Source organism: Medicago sativa, chromosome 1 (assembly GCF_051527215.1).
Source record: "Medicago sativa cultivar Bolivia chromosome 1, Bolivia_mono, whole genome shotgun sequence".
Lineage (NCBI taxonomy): Eukaryota > Viridiplantae > Streptophyta > Magnoliopsida > Fabales > Fabaceae > Medicago > Medicago sativa.
The window spans coordinates 52,675,471-52,686,498 of record NC_140749.1 but is presented as its reverse complement, the minus strand read 5'-3'; the positions used below and the strand labels follow the sequence as shown (position 1 = coordinate 52,686,498).

The 11,028-nt window shown below is 34.2% G+C and overlaps 2 protein-coding genes across 2 annotated transcripts; both read left to right on the top strand.

Annotated features, from left to right (window-relative positions):
• Positions 1–407: 407 nt before the first annotated feature.
• Positions 408–9,026, top strand: LOC146955285 (endoribonuclease Dicer homolog 2-like). Its single transcript, XM_085720958.1, has 23 exons — positions 408–707; positions 968–1,058; positions 1,135–1,312; positions 1,442–1,555; positions 1,894–2,028; positions 2,156–2,240; positions 2,368–2,432; positions 2,580–2,720; positions 2,889–3,017; positions 3,105–3,225; positions 3,322–3,421; positions 3,578–3,773; positions 3,854–4,014; positions 4,166–4,384; positions 4,526–4,740; positions 4,879–5,150; positions 5,253–5,650; positions 5,777–5,880; positions 6,026–6,219; positions 6,503–6,712; positions 7,136–7,543; positions 8,016–8,294; positions 8,515–9,026. The coding sequence occupies exons 2-23, from the start codon at positions 982–984 to the stop codon at positions 8,866–8,868; spliced, it is 4,155 nt and encodes a 1,384-aa protein (XP_085577084.1). The 5' UTR covers positions 408–707; positions 968–981; the 3' UTR covers positions 8,869–9,026.
• Positions 9,027–10,256: 1,230 nt separating this feature from the next.
• LOC146955284 (uncharacterized) lies at positions 10,257–10,640 on the top strand. Its single transcript, XM_085748127.1, has one exon. It carries the CDS (start codon positions 10,257–10,259, stop codon positions 10,638–10,640), a length of 384 nt encoding a protein of 127 aa, XP_085604253.1.
• The last annotated feature ends 388 nt before the right edge of the window (positions 10,641–11,028 follow it).

Sequence of the window (11,028 nt, the reverse complement as noted above, 5' to 3'; positions counted from 1 at the left end):
GACACGTGTACTATCAAGAAAAAAGAAGGCAAATATATATAATAGAGATAGAGATTACTTCCATGTGTGGCAATGTAGTTTTGGCGGACAAATTTTTGAAGTAGTAGAATGGCGGGATTATTAGAGGCTTAACTATAGGTTATTTTAGTAATTTGGTGCATTAGGGATAGGTAAAAGGGTTGCTTGACCAGAGAAAATTTAAGAATAAGAGAAGAGAAGAGATCAATCATCCGATACGTTAGCCCACATACTTTTTCTTTGAAAGAAAAAAAGTATGTTTTTATATCCATACAAGTTTTTATATACAACCCTCCTACTAGCACGTTTAATACTATTTAAATCATTGTAATTCTATGAGAAAACATAATCAATCATCTCTTTAATGTATTGGATTACATTAAACACAAAGAATTAAAAACAAGAACATTACGTTTTACCAATAAATAGTGTGCGAGTTGTATGTTTTACCAAAATCACTCAATAAACAGTGTGCAAGTTGTATGCTTTACCAAAACCTACCAAGTCCCTACAGAATCACTCAATAAATAGTGTGCAAGTTGTATGTTTTACCAGAACCTAATACCTAGCCGTGTTGTTTTGTTTCTTTGTCCCGTGTCTTTGTCTTTGACTTAGGTCTTTTCATTAGGATTTTTCTTATTCATCTGTATTTTGCTGTGTGGTAGTAACCAACCACTCAACAGGCAAAGGTATGATCTTTTTCAATTTCACTTTCATAGCTTTTGGTTTAGTGTGGTTCTTTAATATATTTAAGATCATCTTGATTGAAGTGGTGTCTGAATCAGTGTTGTGTCTGATCCATGTTGGTGTACATTTGATCGCTTGTATTTTCTTAAATTATTAGGGTTGTCTACAAGTTAGTGTTGTATCTGAAGTCCATGTTATTGTCATTGCTTCATCTATAGAGTAATATTTAGAAAAATTATAATATTTGAGTTGATTAATGTAGGTCCATCAAATACTATGGAAGAAGCTCTGATGGAAATAGATGACTGTTATCAGAAGCAGATCGTGGCTGACACTCTTCCATTTGCTAGAAGGTTAGTTTCTTAAACCTAAACCTTTTCATTGTAATGTTTGCTTGGATTGATGATTTTTTTTTTTTTTTTGGTGTAGCTATCAACTTGAAGCATTGGATAAAGCGATTCGTGAAAATACTATAGTGTACTTGGAGACTGGTTGTGGAAAGACTTTGATAGCCATCATGCTTCTTCGAAGCTACGCTTATCACCTCCGAAAGCCTTCTCCTTACATTGCTGTTTTTTTGGTTCCCAGAGTTGTTTTGGTTTCTCAGGTATTATGCTGCCACTTTCATCTCTTTTACAATAACTTTGCGAATTACAGATGCATTCTCTGATGAATGATTTCTATGTGATGATTGAGAATTCACTGTGCTTGTTGTTTATTTACTTGTGTATTCTAGCAAGCTAAGGCTTTGAGAAATCACACTGATTTGAAAGTTGGAACGTATTCGGGAGAGATGCGTGTTGACTTATGGGATGGAGCTATATGGAAAGAAGAAATGGCGAAACATGAGGTGAGAGTCTTTGCATTTCAATGGCCGCTAGAATACGTCATTGTTATTTTATATTAATATTAATCTGGTTTGCATAACAATAATCTATCTGTTTGAGCCATATATGAAATATTCTTCTAAACTTTATTAGTTTGTACTACGCAGATTCCAGTGAAACAAGAAATAGACAATTTTTTCTTATTAATTTTGTTTATGTCAATGAAATCTTATCTTATATTAAACAAACATATAGCTAATTAACCGACTAATTAATATTGCTCTTTCTGGAATTCATTCCTTTCATGTGGCTTCAATCTCTTGTTGGTAATCACTGCTGGTAATGCTTTTGAATGTACCAGGTGCTTGTTATGACTCCTGCAATATTGCTTTCTTGCTTGAGGCATAGCTTTATGAAACTGAAAATGATAAAGGTTTTAATAATGGATGAATGCCATCATGCTTCGGGTAGACACCCATATGCTTGTATCATGACTGTAAGTGTGTATTTGAACTCATTACCGTAGTATATTTTGATCGCAATATGTTAGTATACACTTATTTCCAGTGACTAAGTGATGAAGACGATTGAAGTCGTGGTTACTTTTGTTTGATTGTGTGCAGGAATTTTATCACCATCAATTAAGATCTGGTATCACCGAGCTTCCTCGAATTTTTGGGATGACTGCATCCCCAATTAAGTCGAAAGGTATAAAAGCCTATAGAAAGTTTCTATTCATTTATTTGCTTTGTTAGTTCTTTCCAGCTTATTTATCAGTGTCAGTTATTCTCTCAAGTTCTATTTCATTTATCTTCACTTTTATTTTTTGATACAGCGGCAAATTCTAAGTCGACCTTGTCGAAAAATATTCGGCAACTAATGACTTTAATGAATTCAAAGGTTGTTTTTACTTTCATTTTCTTTATGTACAATTTTTCTTACTTTATTACTTTATTCTTTATACGTGTTTATTGTGTTCAGTGGCAATAATTTATCCCCCTTATCTTCTCGGTGAATTTCTCTGATATTTTGTTTTCTGAATCGAAGGTTTATACATGTGTGAGTGATGCTGTCATCTCCAAATTCATACCGACATCAACCCCAAAATTCCAGTTTTTCGATGAAAATGTAATTTCATATGCGCTATTTGAAGAATTAGCCAATAAACTCAGCAGTTTAAAACAACAGGTGTGTACATATGCAAATGATTGTTTACATTGATATTAGACTAAAGTTTCTTTACATGTTTTGTCATCCATTCTTAAATTTTGTTACTGATTCCAAACTATATTAGTGCGTGTTTTAGTCCAATCATAGTTGATTATTAACTTGAAATGGCTCTAATTTGTTCTTCAGCACGAGCTTATCGTCACAAATTCAAATTTCATAAAGTCAACTGTTGACTCTGCACACAAGAAAATAGCAAGGATTTATACTCACTCAATGTTTTGCTTGGATGAGCTTGGTATTTGGTTGGCTTTGAAGGTTCTTGCCCTTCTGCTGCTGTGATTTTTTGGCTCTATTTTACGTTCGTGTTTGCATAATTGACATCAACTTTGTTTTACGTGATAGGCTGCAGAGTCTTTATCATCCATTGGAATTGAAACTTTCTTATGGGGCAACTCGGGTGATCAAATTGTGAAAGATTTTTGCTCGTCCGCTATTCTGACACTGCAACGTTACCTACCATCTGGTAATAATTCTACAATCTTGAGAAAATACATGATATTTCAATTTAATCTTTTGTTTGCATTCTTTTATTAATTCTAGAAAGTGTCTTCTTAATCAGATCCTCAGTGGACTATTGGTGACAATATGAATTCCGATATGGAAAGGGGGCTATTGACCTCCAAAGTGTGTTGTCTTATGGACTGTCTACTTGAGTACAGGTTATCATAAACAGATTCTTTCAAAAAATATTTTATATCATGTATCATAAATAGATCTTGCAGTAATGTTTTTATCTTTTCCATGCTCACATCAATAGTTTTTGTTTTCATCTCATTTTGATTATTATTATTAAATCTGTTTTACTGAAATTACAGGAGTTTTACAGAAATGAGATGCATAGTTTTTGTGGAAAGGGTCATTACAGCTATTGTCCTTGAGATTCTTTTGAACACTTTGCTTCCGAAATACAATAGCTGGACGGCTAAATTCATTGCAGGAAACGGTAGTAAATTACAAAACCAAACAAGGAAAAATCAAAATCAAATTGTGGAAGATTTCCGTATGGGATTGGTATGCTACTTTCTTGTATAATCCACTGTATTGTAATAAGCAAATGCAGTTACTTATTAAGGAAACATTTTAATCTATAGGTCAACGTCATTGTTGCGACATCAATTCTTGAGGAGGGTTTAGATGTTCAAAGTTGCAATTTGGTTATTAGATTTGACCCATCTCCCACCGTGTGCAGTTTTGTACAGTCCCGTGGCCGTGCCAGAATGCAAAATTCAGATTATATATTGATGGTTAAGAGGTAATTATTGTGATTTCAATTTACTATAGTACCACTTAGGAAAGTTCTATTTAGCCTGATGCAAGAGACAAAGTTATAATATCAAATCTATATGTTCATTGTTTTGAGGTAAGCATACCTAAAACTTCTATATTTTGTTCCAAAATTACAGTGGGGATTCAGTTACACGTTCTCGATTAGAGAAATACCTTGATGGTGTGGAAATGATGAGGAAGGAGTCCTTGCATCATTCTTCCCTTCCATGTGAAAGTCTGGAAAGTGATCAATTTAATGAGCAAGCTTACCGTGTTGCAAGCACTGAAGCTGTTGTCAATCTTAGTTCTAGCATTACTTTGATATACTTGTACTGCTCACGACTTCCAGCAGATGGGTTCGTTTATTGCTACCCTTATTCCATTTTTTCTCCGTTTAATGAACCTTAAGATTTGTTTTCTTTTGCATTAATCTGATCCTTTTAATTTATTTATTTTTATCTCGTTCATCATTCATCCCATTTTGTCTAAACTCCCAGGTACTTTAAACCGACTCCAAGGTGGGACAAACAGACTGGAACGTTGTATCTTCCTAAGAGTTGTCCTCTACAAGCTATTAATGTACAAGGTGACTCAAAGTTCTTAAAAAATATTGCATGTCTTGAAGCATGCAAACGACTTCATATGACTGGAGCTTTGACAGATAATCTTGTTCCTTCTATAGTCGTTGAAGAAGCAGAGGTGGAGGACTTTGGTAACTTCATGCTTTCTATTCATTTTTCATTTTATTATTATTGCCTTTAAATTTTTAATATTACGTGAATGTAAGTTTCTATTTAACCATATACTAATTCTATAAATGGCATCGACGCAAAAAAAAAAAATCTTACAGGGAATGAACCATATGATGTGGATCAACCAAGTTATGTACCACTTGAATTGGTGAATCGTATGCCAAACAATAGTAACACAATATACTATTGTTATTTAATAGAGCTAAAACAAAATTTTAGCTACGATATCACTGTGCAAGACATTTTTCTTGCAACTAGAGTCAAGCTTGATCTAGAAACTGAATGCATGCAATTTGACATGTGTTTCGATAGAGGTAGCTTGTCTGTAAACTTGAGATACAAAGGATCCATTAATCTCTCTCCGGATCAGGTATCTCTCTATTACTCCTTTAATTGTTTTTTTTAATTGCATCTGACATATTCGCAAGTGTTGGAAAAGTCAAAACAATTATGGTTTGTTTTCATTTTCCAGGTTCTTTTGTGTAAAAGATTCCAAGTTAATGTCCTTGGAATTCTTATGAACCATAATAAAACAGATATGGAAACTGTTTCCGACAAATTCTGTTTGGAAGATGATCTTGAGTTTGATTATCTTCTGCTGCCATCAATTGCTATAGAGGAAACACCATCTGTTGATTGGATAACTATTAATTCCATACATCCATCTATAGTTAAGTGCCTGCATCATGACGCAAATATATGCACTGAAAAGGGTTTAGTTTGCCCTTGCATATTGCGAAATGCTTTGATTTGTACTCCTCATAATGGCCGTACCTACATCACCACTGGTATAATGGAATTGGATGGAAATTCAGCTCTGGAAGTAGGGGATGGTGAAGTGACCACGTACAAGAATTACTTTGGACAAAAGTAAGTAATTTTTTGTGGTAGATGTTCAGGGTCAAGTTAATCTATCAGCTCTAGTGCCTTATATATTATGCGGTTAATTTATCTATTTTAGGGCATTATTCTAATTTATCCTTTTCTGAGTTTCAGACATGGCATTCAATTGCGTTTTGAGCATCAACGCCTACTTAAGGCAAGACACGTTTTTCCAGTAAAAAATTATTGTCACGGATATAGGCAATCGAAGGACAGAGGTTTGAGCTTTAAATTTTTTACTTTGTTTTTTGCGGTACCTTGATCTTTTCTTAGTGAGTACCATGCAAACATTTGGACTTTGGTGTTCATAAAAGCACGCAATAATGTGTAATCTGATATTAATCGTGTGTTTTTCTTTTTCAGATGTGAGCAAGACCTTTGTTGAGTTACCTCCTGAACTTTGCTCTATAATCATGTCACCAATATCAGTCAGAACTCTTTATTCATTTTCATTTATTCCATCGATCATGCATAGACTTGAGTCATTGCTTGTAGCTTTGAACTTTAAAAAGATGCATTTGAATCATTGCCCTCAGAACGGTATTCAAACATTCAAGGTGGGCTAGTTTTTCTTCTTTCCAGAATTAAGAATTCTGTATCTATTGGTTTTTTCCTTAATAGGTAATAAGTTTAGAAAAACAGTTTATTTTTTATTGTATGTTTCTCGTATAATAATTTATTAATAATGAAAGTAGTTTTGAAACAAAGTTGTACTTGAAAACGGTAAGACTCCGAATAATGAATGTAAAGAGTTCCTTTTGGAACTTTCTCCTCTTGCTTTTTTTGGTTAGTACATTTTAAAGATATTTGCACTGATGGTATCTGCATTTTGCATTTTAGGTCTTGGAAGCAATGACCACAAAATCATGCAAGGAGACCTTTCATTACGAGTCTCTGGAGACTCTAGGAGATTCTTTTTTAAAATATGCTGTTAGTCAACAGCTTTTTAATATGTATGAAAATCATCACGAGGGTCTTCTTAGTGTGAAGAGGGAGAAGATCATTTGTAACGCTGCCCTCTGTAAGTTAGGTTGCAGTTCTATACTTCCGGTATTCTTTCTCTCCCTCTCTTTTTAATAGATTAGTCTTTAATCTTGTATGCTTACATCTCTTATGAAGCTGTCTTTCAACTGATTTCTTAATTAGTTGATATTGTGTTTTTAGAAGTTTGCAGAAGATCGGAGTTATTATAATTTTGATCCTATAATATGCTTCTAACTTGGCTGATTATTATGTCGGTATCAATTTTTTTATTTTCAGTTTTTTGCTTTCTCGAAGCACTGAAGATCAAAACAAAAAGTGTACAATACTCACTATTTACCGTAATAAGTATTATGTTCTCAAAACAGTAATGCTTATAAATATTGATTATGTTGTATTGTTTGGCTTTTCATTTTGCGTTATTATTTTGAAACTGTAATTGCAGATAATACATTAATTTTGTTGTTGATTATATATTCCTCTGAGTTGCAGGGCTTCATACGGAATGAGCCTTTTGATCCTAAGACCTGGATCATTCCTGGAGTTAAATCAAGATGTTTTAAATTAGAAGAGACAATTTTCAAGGGGACAAAAATATATACTCGTGGAAATAGAAAATTGAAACGGAAAGTTGTTGCTGATGTTGTCGAAGCACTAATTGGTGCATTCCTTAGCACTGGCAGTGAGATGGCTGCATTGTTGTTTATGGATTGGGTTGGTATCAAAGTGAATCTTAATATTACACCCTATGAGAGGCAAGTCAATGCTTGTCCAGATAATCTAGTTAATGTCAGCTATCTAGAATCCCTCTTGAAGTACTCGTTTAGGGACCGTTCCCTATTAGTAGAAGCTATGACACACGGTTCTTACATGCTGCCTGACGTACCAAGATGCTATCAGGTACTTATTGTTGGTATTTACTCTTCATATAGAAACCAGATATTATCAATGTAAGGCGGAATTTTCTTGGACTCCATATTGATTAGCTTATCTTTTGTGAAGTCTTGATGAACCTAATTTATAAATATTACTAATTCACAATCTTCTTCACGATCAATTATATTTTCCTCTTAGGGTCTGTTTGGAGTGGTTTATATGAGCATATCTACTAGCACAAGCACTTTTTATACTGTTTGGCAGAGCTTATGAAAACAACATATGGCATGTTCATAGGTTGTTTTCAGCTTACTTGCATTAGCTCTGCAGGATAGCTTATGAAGATGATTTAACTTGATTGTTACATAAATAGTTTATTAAGCTGTTTATCCGAACAATACCTTATCCTTTTCTTTTGACAAATCAATACCTTATTCTTGTTACATGTGTTTTGCTTTTGCCTAATTTTTTAAATGATATATTCCTTTCCCTGCAGCGACTTGAATACTTAGGAGACTCGGTGTTGGATTATCTCATTACTACACATTTGTATAATGAATATCCTGGCATGACACCTGGGCAGTTAACTGATATGCGGTCAGCTTCTGTGAACAATGATTGTTATGCAATGTCTGCCGTCAAGGTTCAACTGCATAAACATGTACTCCATGCCTCCCAGGAGTTACATAAACATATTGAAGCTACCCTTGATAAATTTGATGAACGGTCTTCATCACAAACTTTTGGATGGGAGTCCGAGGCTTCATTCCCCAAGGTTAGTTTGTTGAAATCTAGGAATAACGCTATTACTGTCATAGTACTGTTTGAGCAGAGAAAACTCGTGTCGGTGTCAATGTCGTGTGGTTTTCATAGTATGCTTTGTCTACTTTAGGGTCATTAGTTCTATTTGAACATAATATAAAGATGTAAATGTTGTTAGTGCATTTTTCTATGTTGTGAATCTGATGATCTAAGATTGTTCCTATTATTTCCAGGTACTTGGAGACATCATAGAGTCTCTAGCTGGTGCTATATTTGTTGATTCAGGATACAACAAGGAGGTTGTGTGGCAAAGCATAAGACCTCTTTTGAAACCCCTTGTGACACCTGATACATTAACGATCCATCCGATCAGAGAACTAACTGAACTGTGTCAGAAAATGAATTATACTATGGAGAAGAACTTGTCCAGGAACGACGGCGTTACTAGCTGTAGAATTGAGGTGATTGCAGATGGTGTAATTCATCAATACGAGTACAAAGGTTCTGCTGACAAGAAAACAGCTACAAGACTAGCCTGCAAGGGAGTTTTGAATTCCTTGCAGTTGAAGGAAACGCAAGATCAGTGATATACTTGACTTGTGGAATTGTAAAAACACAAGGCTGTAATATTTTAGCTGTGGTATTAGGCTTTCTCCTTTCTATGCGCATCATCTCTTTTTGTGCTGACATTTGTGATTGTGAATACATGTCGAATCAATTTATACATGAGTTTGAGATTCAATTATTTGATAAGAAAATTAAATTTTCAATTTAGTATATTACTATATATTCAAGAGTTTTAGGTGCAGTATGTTCTTGATGAACTAAAGAGGAGGAGGCATTGAAGAAAAGAATATCAAAGATTTCATAGGATAAATTTGAAGAAAACAATATGTGGAACATATCTATCATAAATTAATGGTTTAACCTTAATAAACAAATCCAGAATATTAATATTAACTCAACATATGCAATCACAGTGTGATCAAAACAAGAAAGATAATAGCTTTTAATTTGTGAAAAATGGTTACTATATATCTAATATCTAACTAATTATATTTCCACGACAATTCTAAGATGCAAAGTGAACCGACGAGCATCGGAAGGTCCAACTCCATTAGCAAGATCAGAACCAAATAATCTCTCATCGAAATCGAACAATTCATGAACTTCTGACACGAGCGTCAGTGCTAGTTCCTCAAGTGAATCAGAGGGAAAGTCATGGTGGAACAAGATAGCCTGAGACCAATCTTGACCCTCTAGGAAGAACCTTTTGCAGCTCACTTCTTGATAATTGTGGATTAACGTTTTAAGATGTGTAACTGAGTTTGAATCAACTGAATGCGAGAGAACATCAATTTGAAAATTTAACTGATTGGTGGGCATGAGCTTGGGGCGTTGCACCTCTAGATTGTATTCATTCTTCAAAGATATTCGTATTGCTCTTGATATTATCAGATAATCCATAATAGCAACGTGCTGGTTCTAAACATTGTAAATAAAATATAAGACTGATAAGATATGTGTATATGTATGATGAATAAAATATAAAACTATTTACAATTTTACAAATCAAAATAATGTTTTTAATGCCTTAAATTCTTCATGCTTGAATTCTTATCAAAGTTTAATTTAAATAATGGTTGCGATAACCACCATAATCACAAAGCATATACTATCTTTGTTAAAATTCTATTTCTGATGAAACATACCTGATTGAGCAGAGAAGGAGGAAGGCATGATTGTTTCTTTTCTTCTTAAAGCTGAACTTTTTATCTCTTTGGAGTTGTTTTGTTGTGCACTTTTTTCATATGGATTCAAGCTTATTTATAGATAATGAGGTTAGGGTTCTTTTTGAGGCTGCTTTATGGACATGAAAATAATTTGTTGAGATTTTTTCGGCTAGAATAATTAGTTTAGATTTGAATTCAATGTATCTTTTCACCACACAAGAGCAGAAACCTTCTCCAATTTCATGGACAGCTGCAGTTTGATTAATCTTACTGCAGTTGGAGGCCGTTTCACATGGCATCGCAACAATAATGGCCTCAAAATTCTTTCCAAAAAGCTTGATAGAGGTCTAGCTAATGTTGCTTGGCTCCTTGACTTTCCTGAAGCCTTTGTGGAAGTGCTCTGTAGACGGCATTCTGATCATAATCCTCTCCTCCGCTTTGGTGGCCTACCCCTTGCCAGAGGGCCTAGACCTTTCCGTTTTGAAGCCGCTTCGATCGATCACAACAATTATGAAGAATTGGTGCATAAAGCTTGGCAGTCCTCTAAACACAATATTACCACGGTCCTAGACAAGGTTAGAAGCAACTCCATCAATTTCAAATATGATGTCTTTGGGAATAAGTAATTTTGCATGTGAAAAAAAATAACATGATATAATTAAAAAAGAATTTGATAGTTGAGAGTTAAGACCATACATGTAAAATATGAGTAAGAATGTGGCTCTAAGAAGACTGGTGAGGTGGCTAAGTAGTTGAATATTCTCTTTTTAGAAAATGATCATACAATTAATAAAACCAATTTTCGCACTTCCTATTGGCGATGCCATGTAGCAACCTAATCTATTATTGTGTTACCTTAACAGTTTTATAAGGAAAAGCTGTAAGATGCTTTGCCACACATGTTACATGTCAGTTAGAACTCTTTCCTGGTATATAAGAACGTAACTCTAATACTGGATGTAACACCCATACTAGACGTATCTAGAAAGTCTAGCACGTGCGTTGAATTTAGTA

Bases quoted from the DNA above. Each gene is read 5' to 3' on its own strand.
- LOC146955284 (XM_085748127.1), top strand. From the start codon at position 10,257: ATGGACAGCTGCAGTTTGATTAATCTTACTGCAGTTGGAGGCCGTTTC.
- LOC146955285 (XM_085720958.1), top strand. From the start codon at position 982: ATGGAAGAAGCTCTGATGGAAATAGATGACTGTTATCAGAAGCAGATC. The intron at 1,313-1,441 runs GTATTATGCTGC...TGTGTATTCTAG, and splicing joins GAGTTGTTTTGGTTTCTCAG to CAAGCTAAGGCTTTGAGAAA. The intron at 8,295-8,514 runs GTTAGTTTGTTG...TATTATTTCCAG, and splicing joins CCGAGGCTTCATTCCCCAAG to GTACTTGGAGACATCATAGA.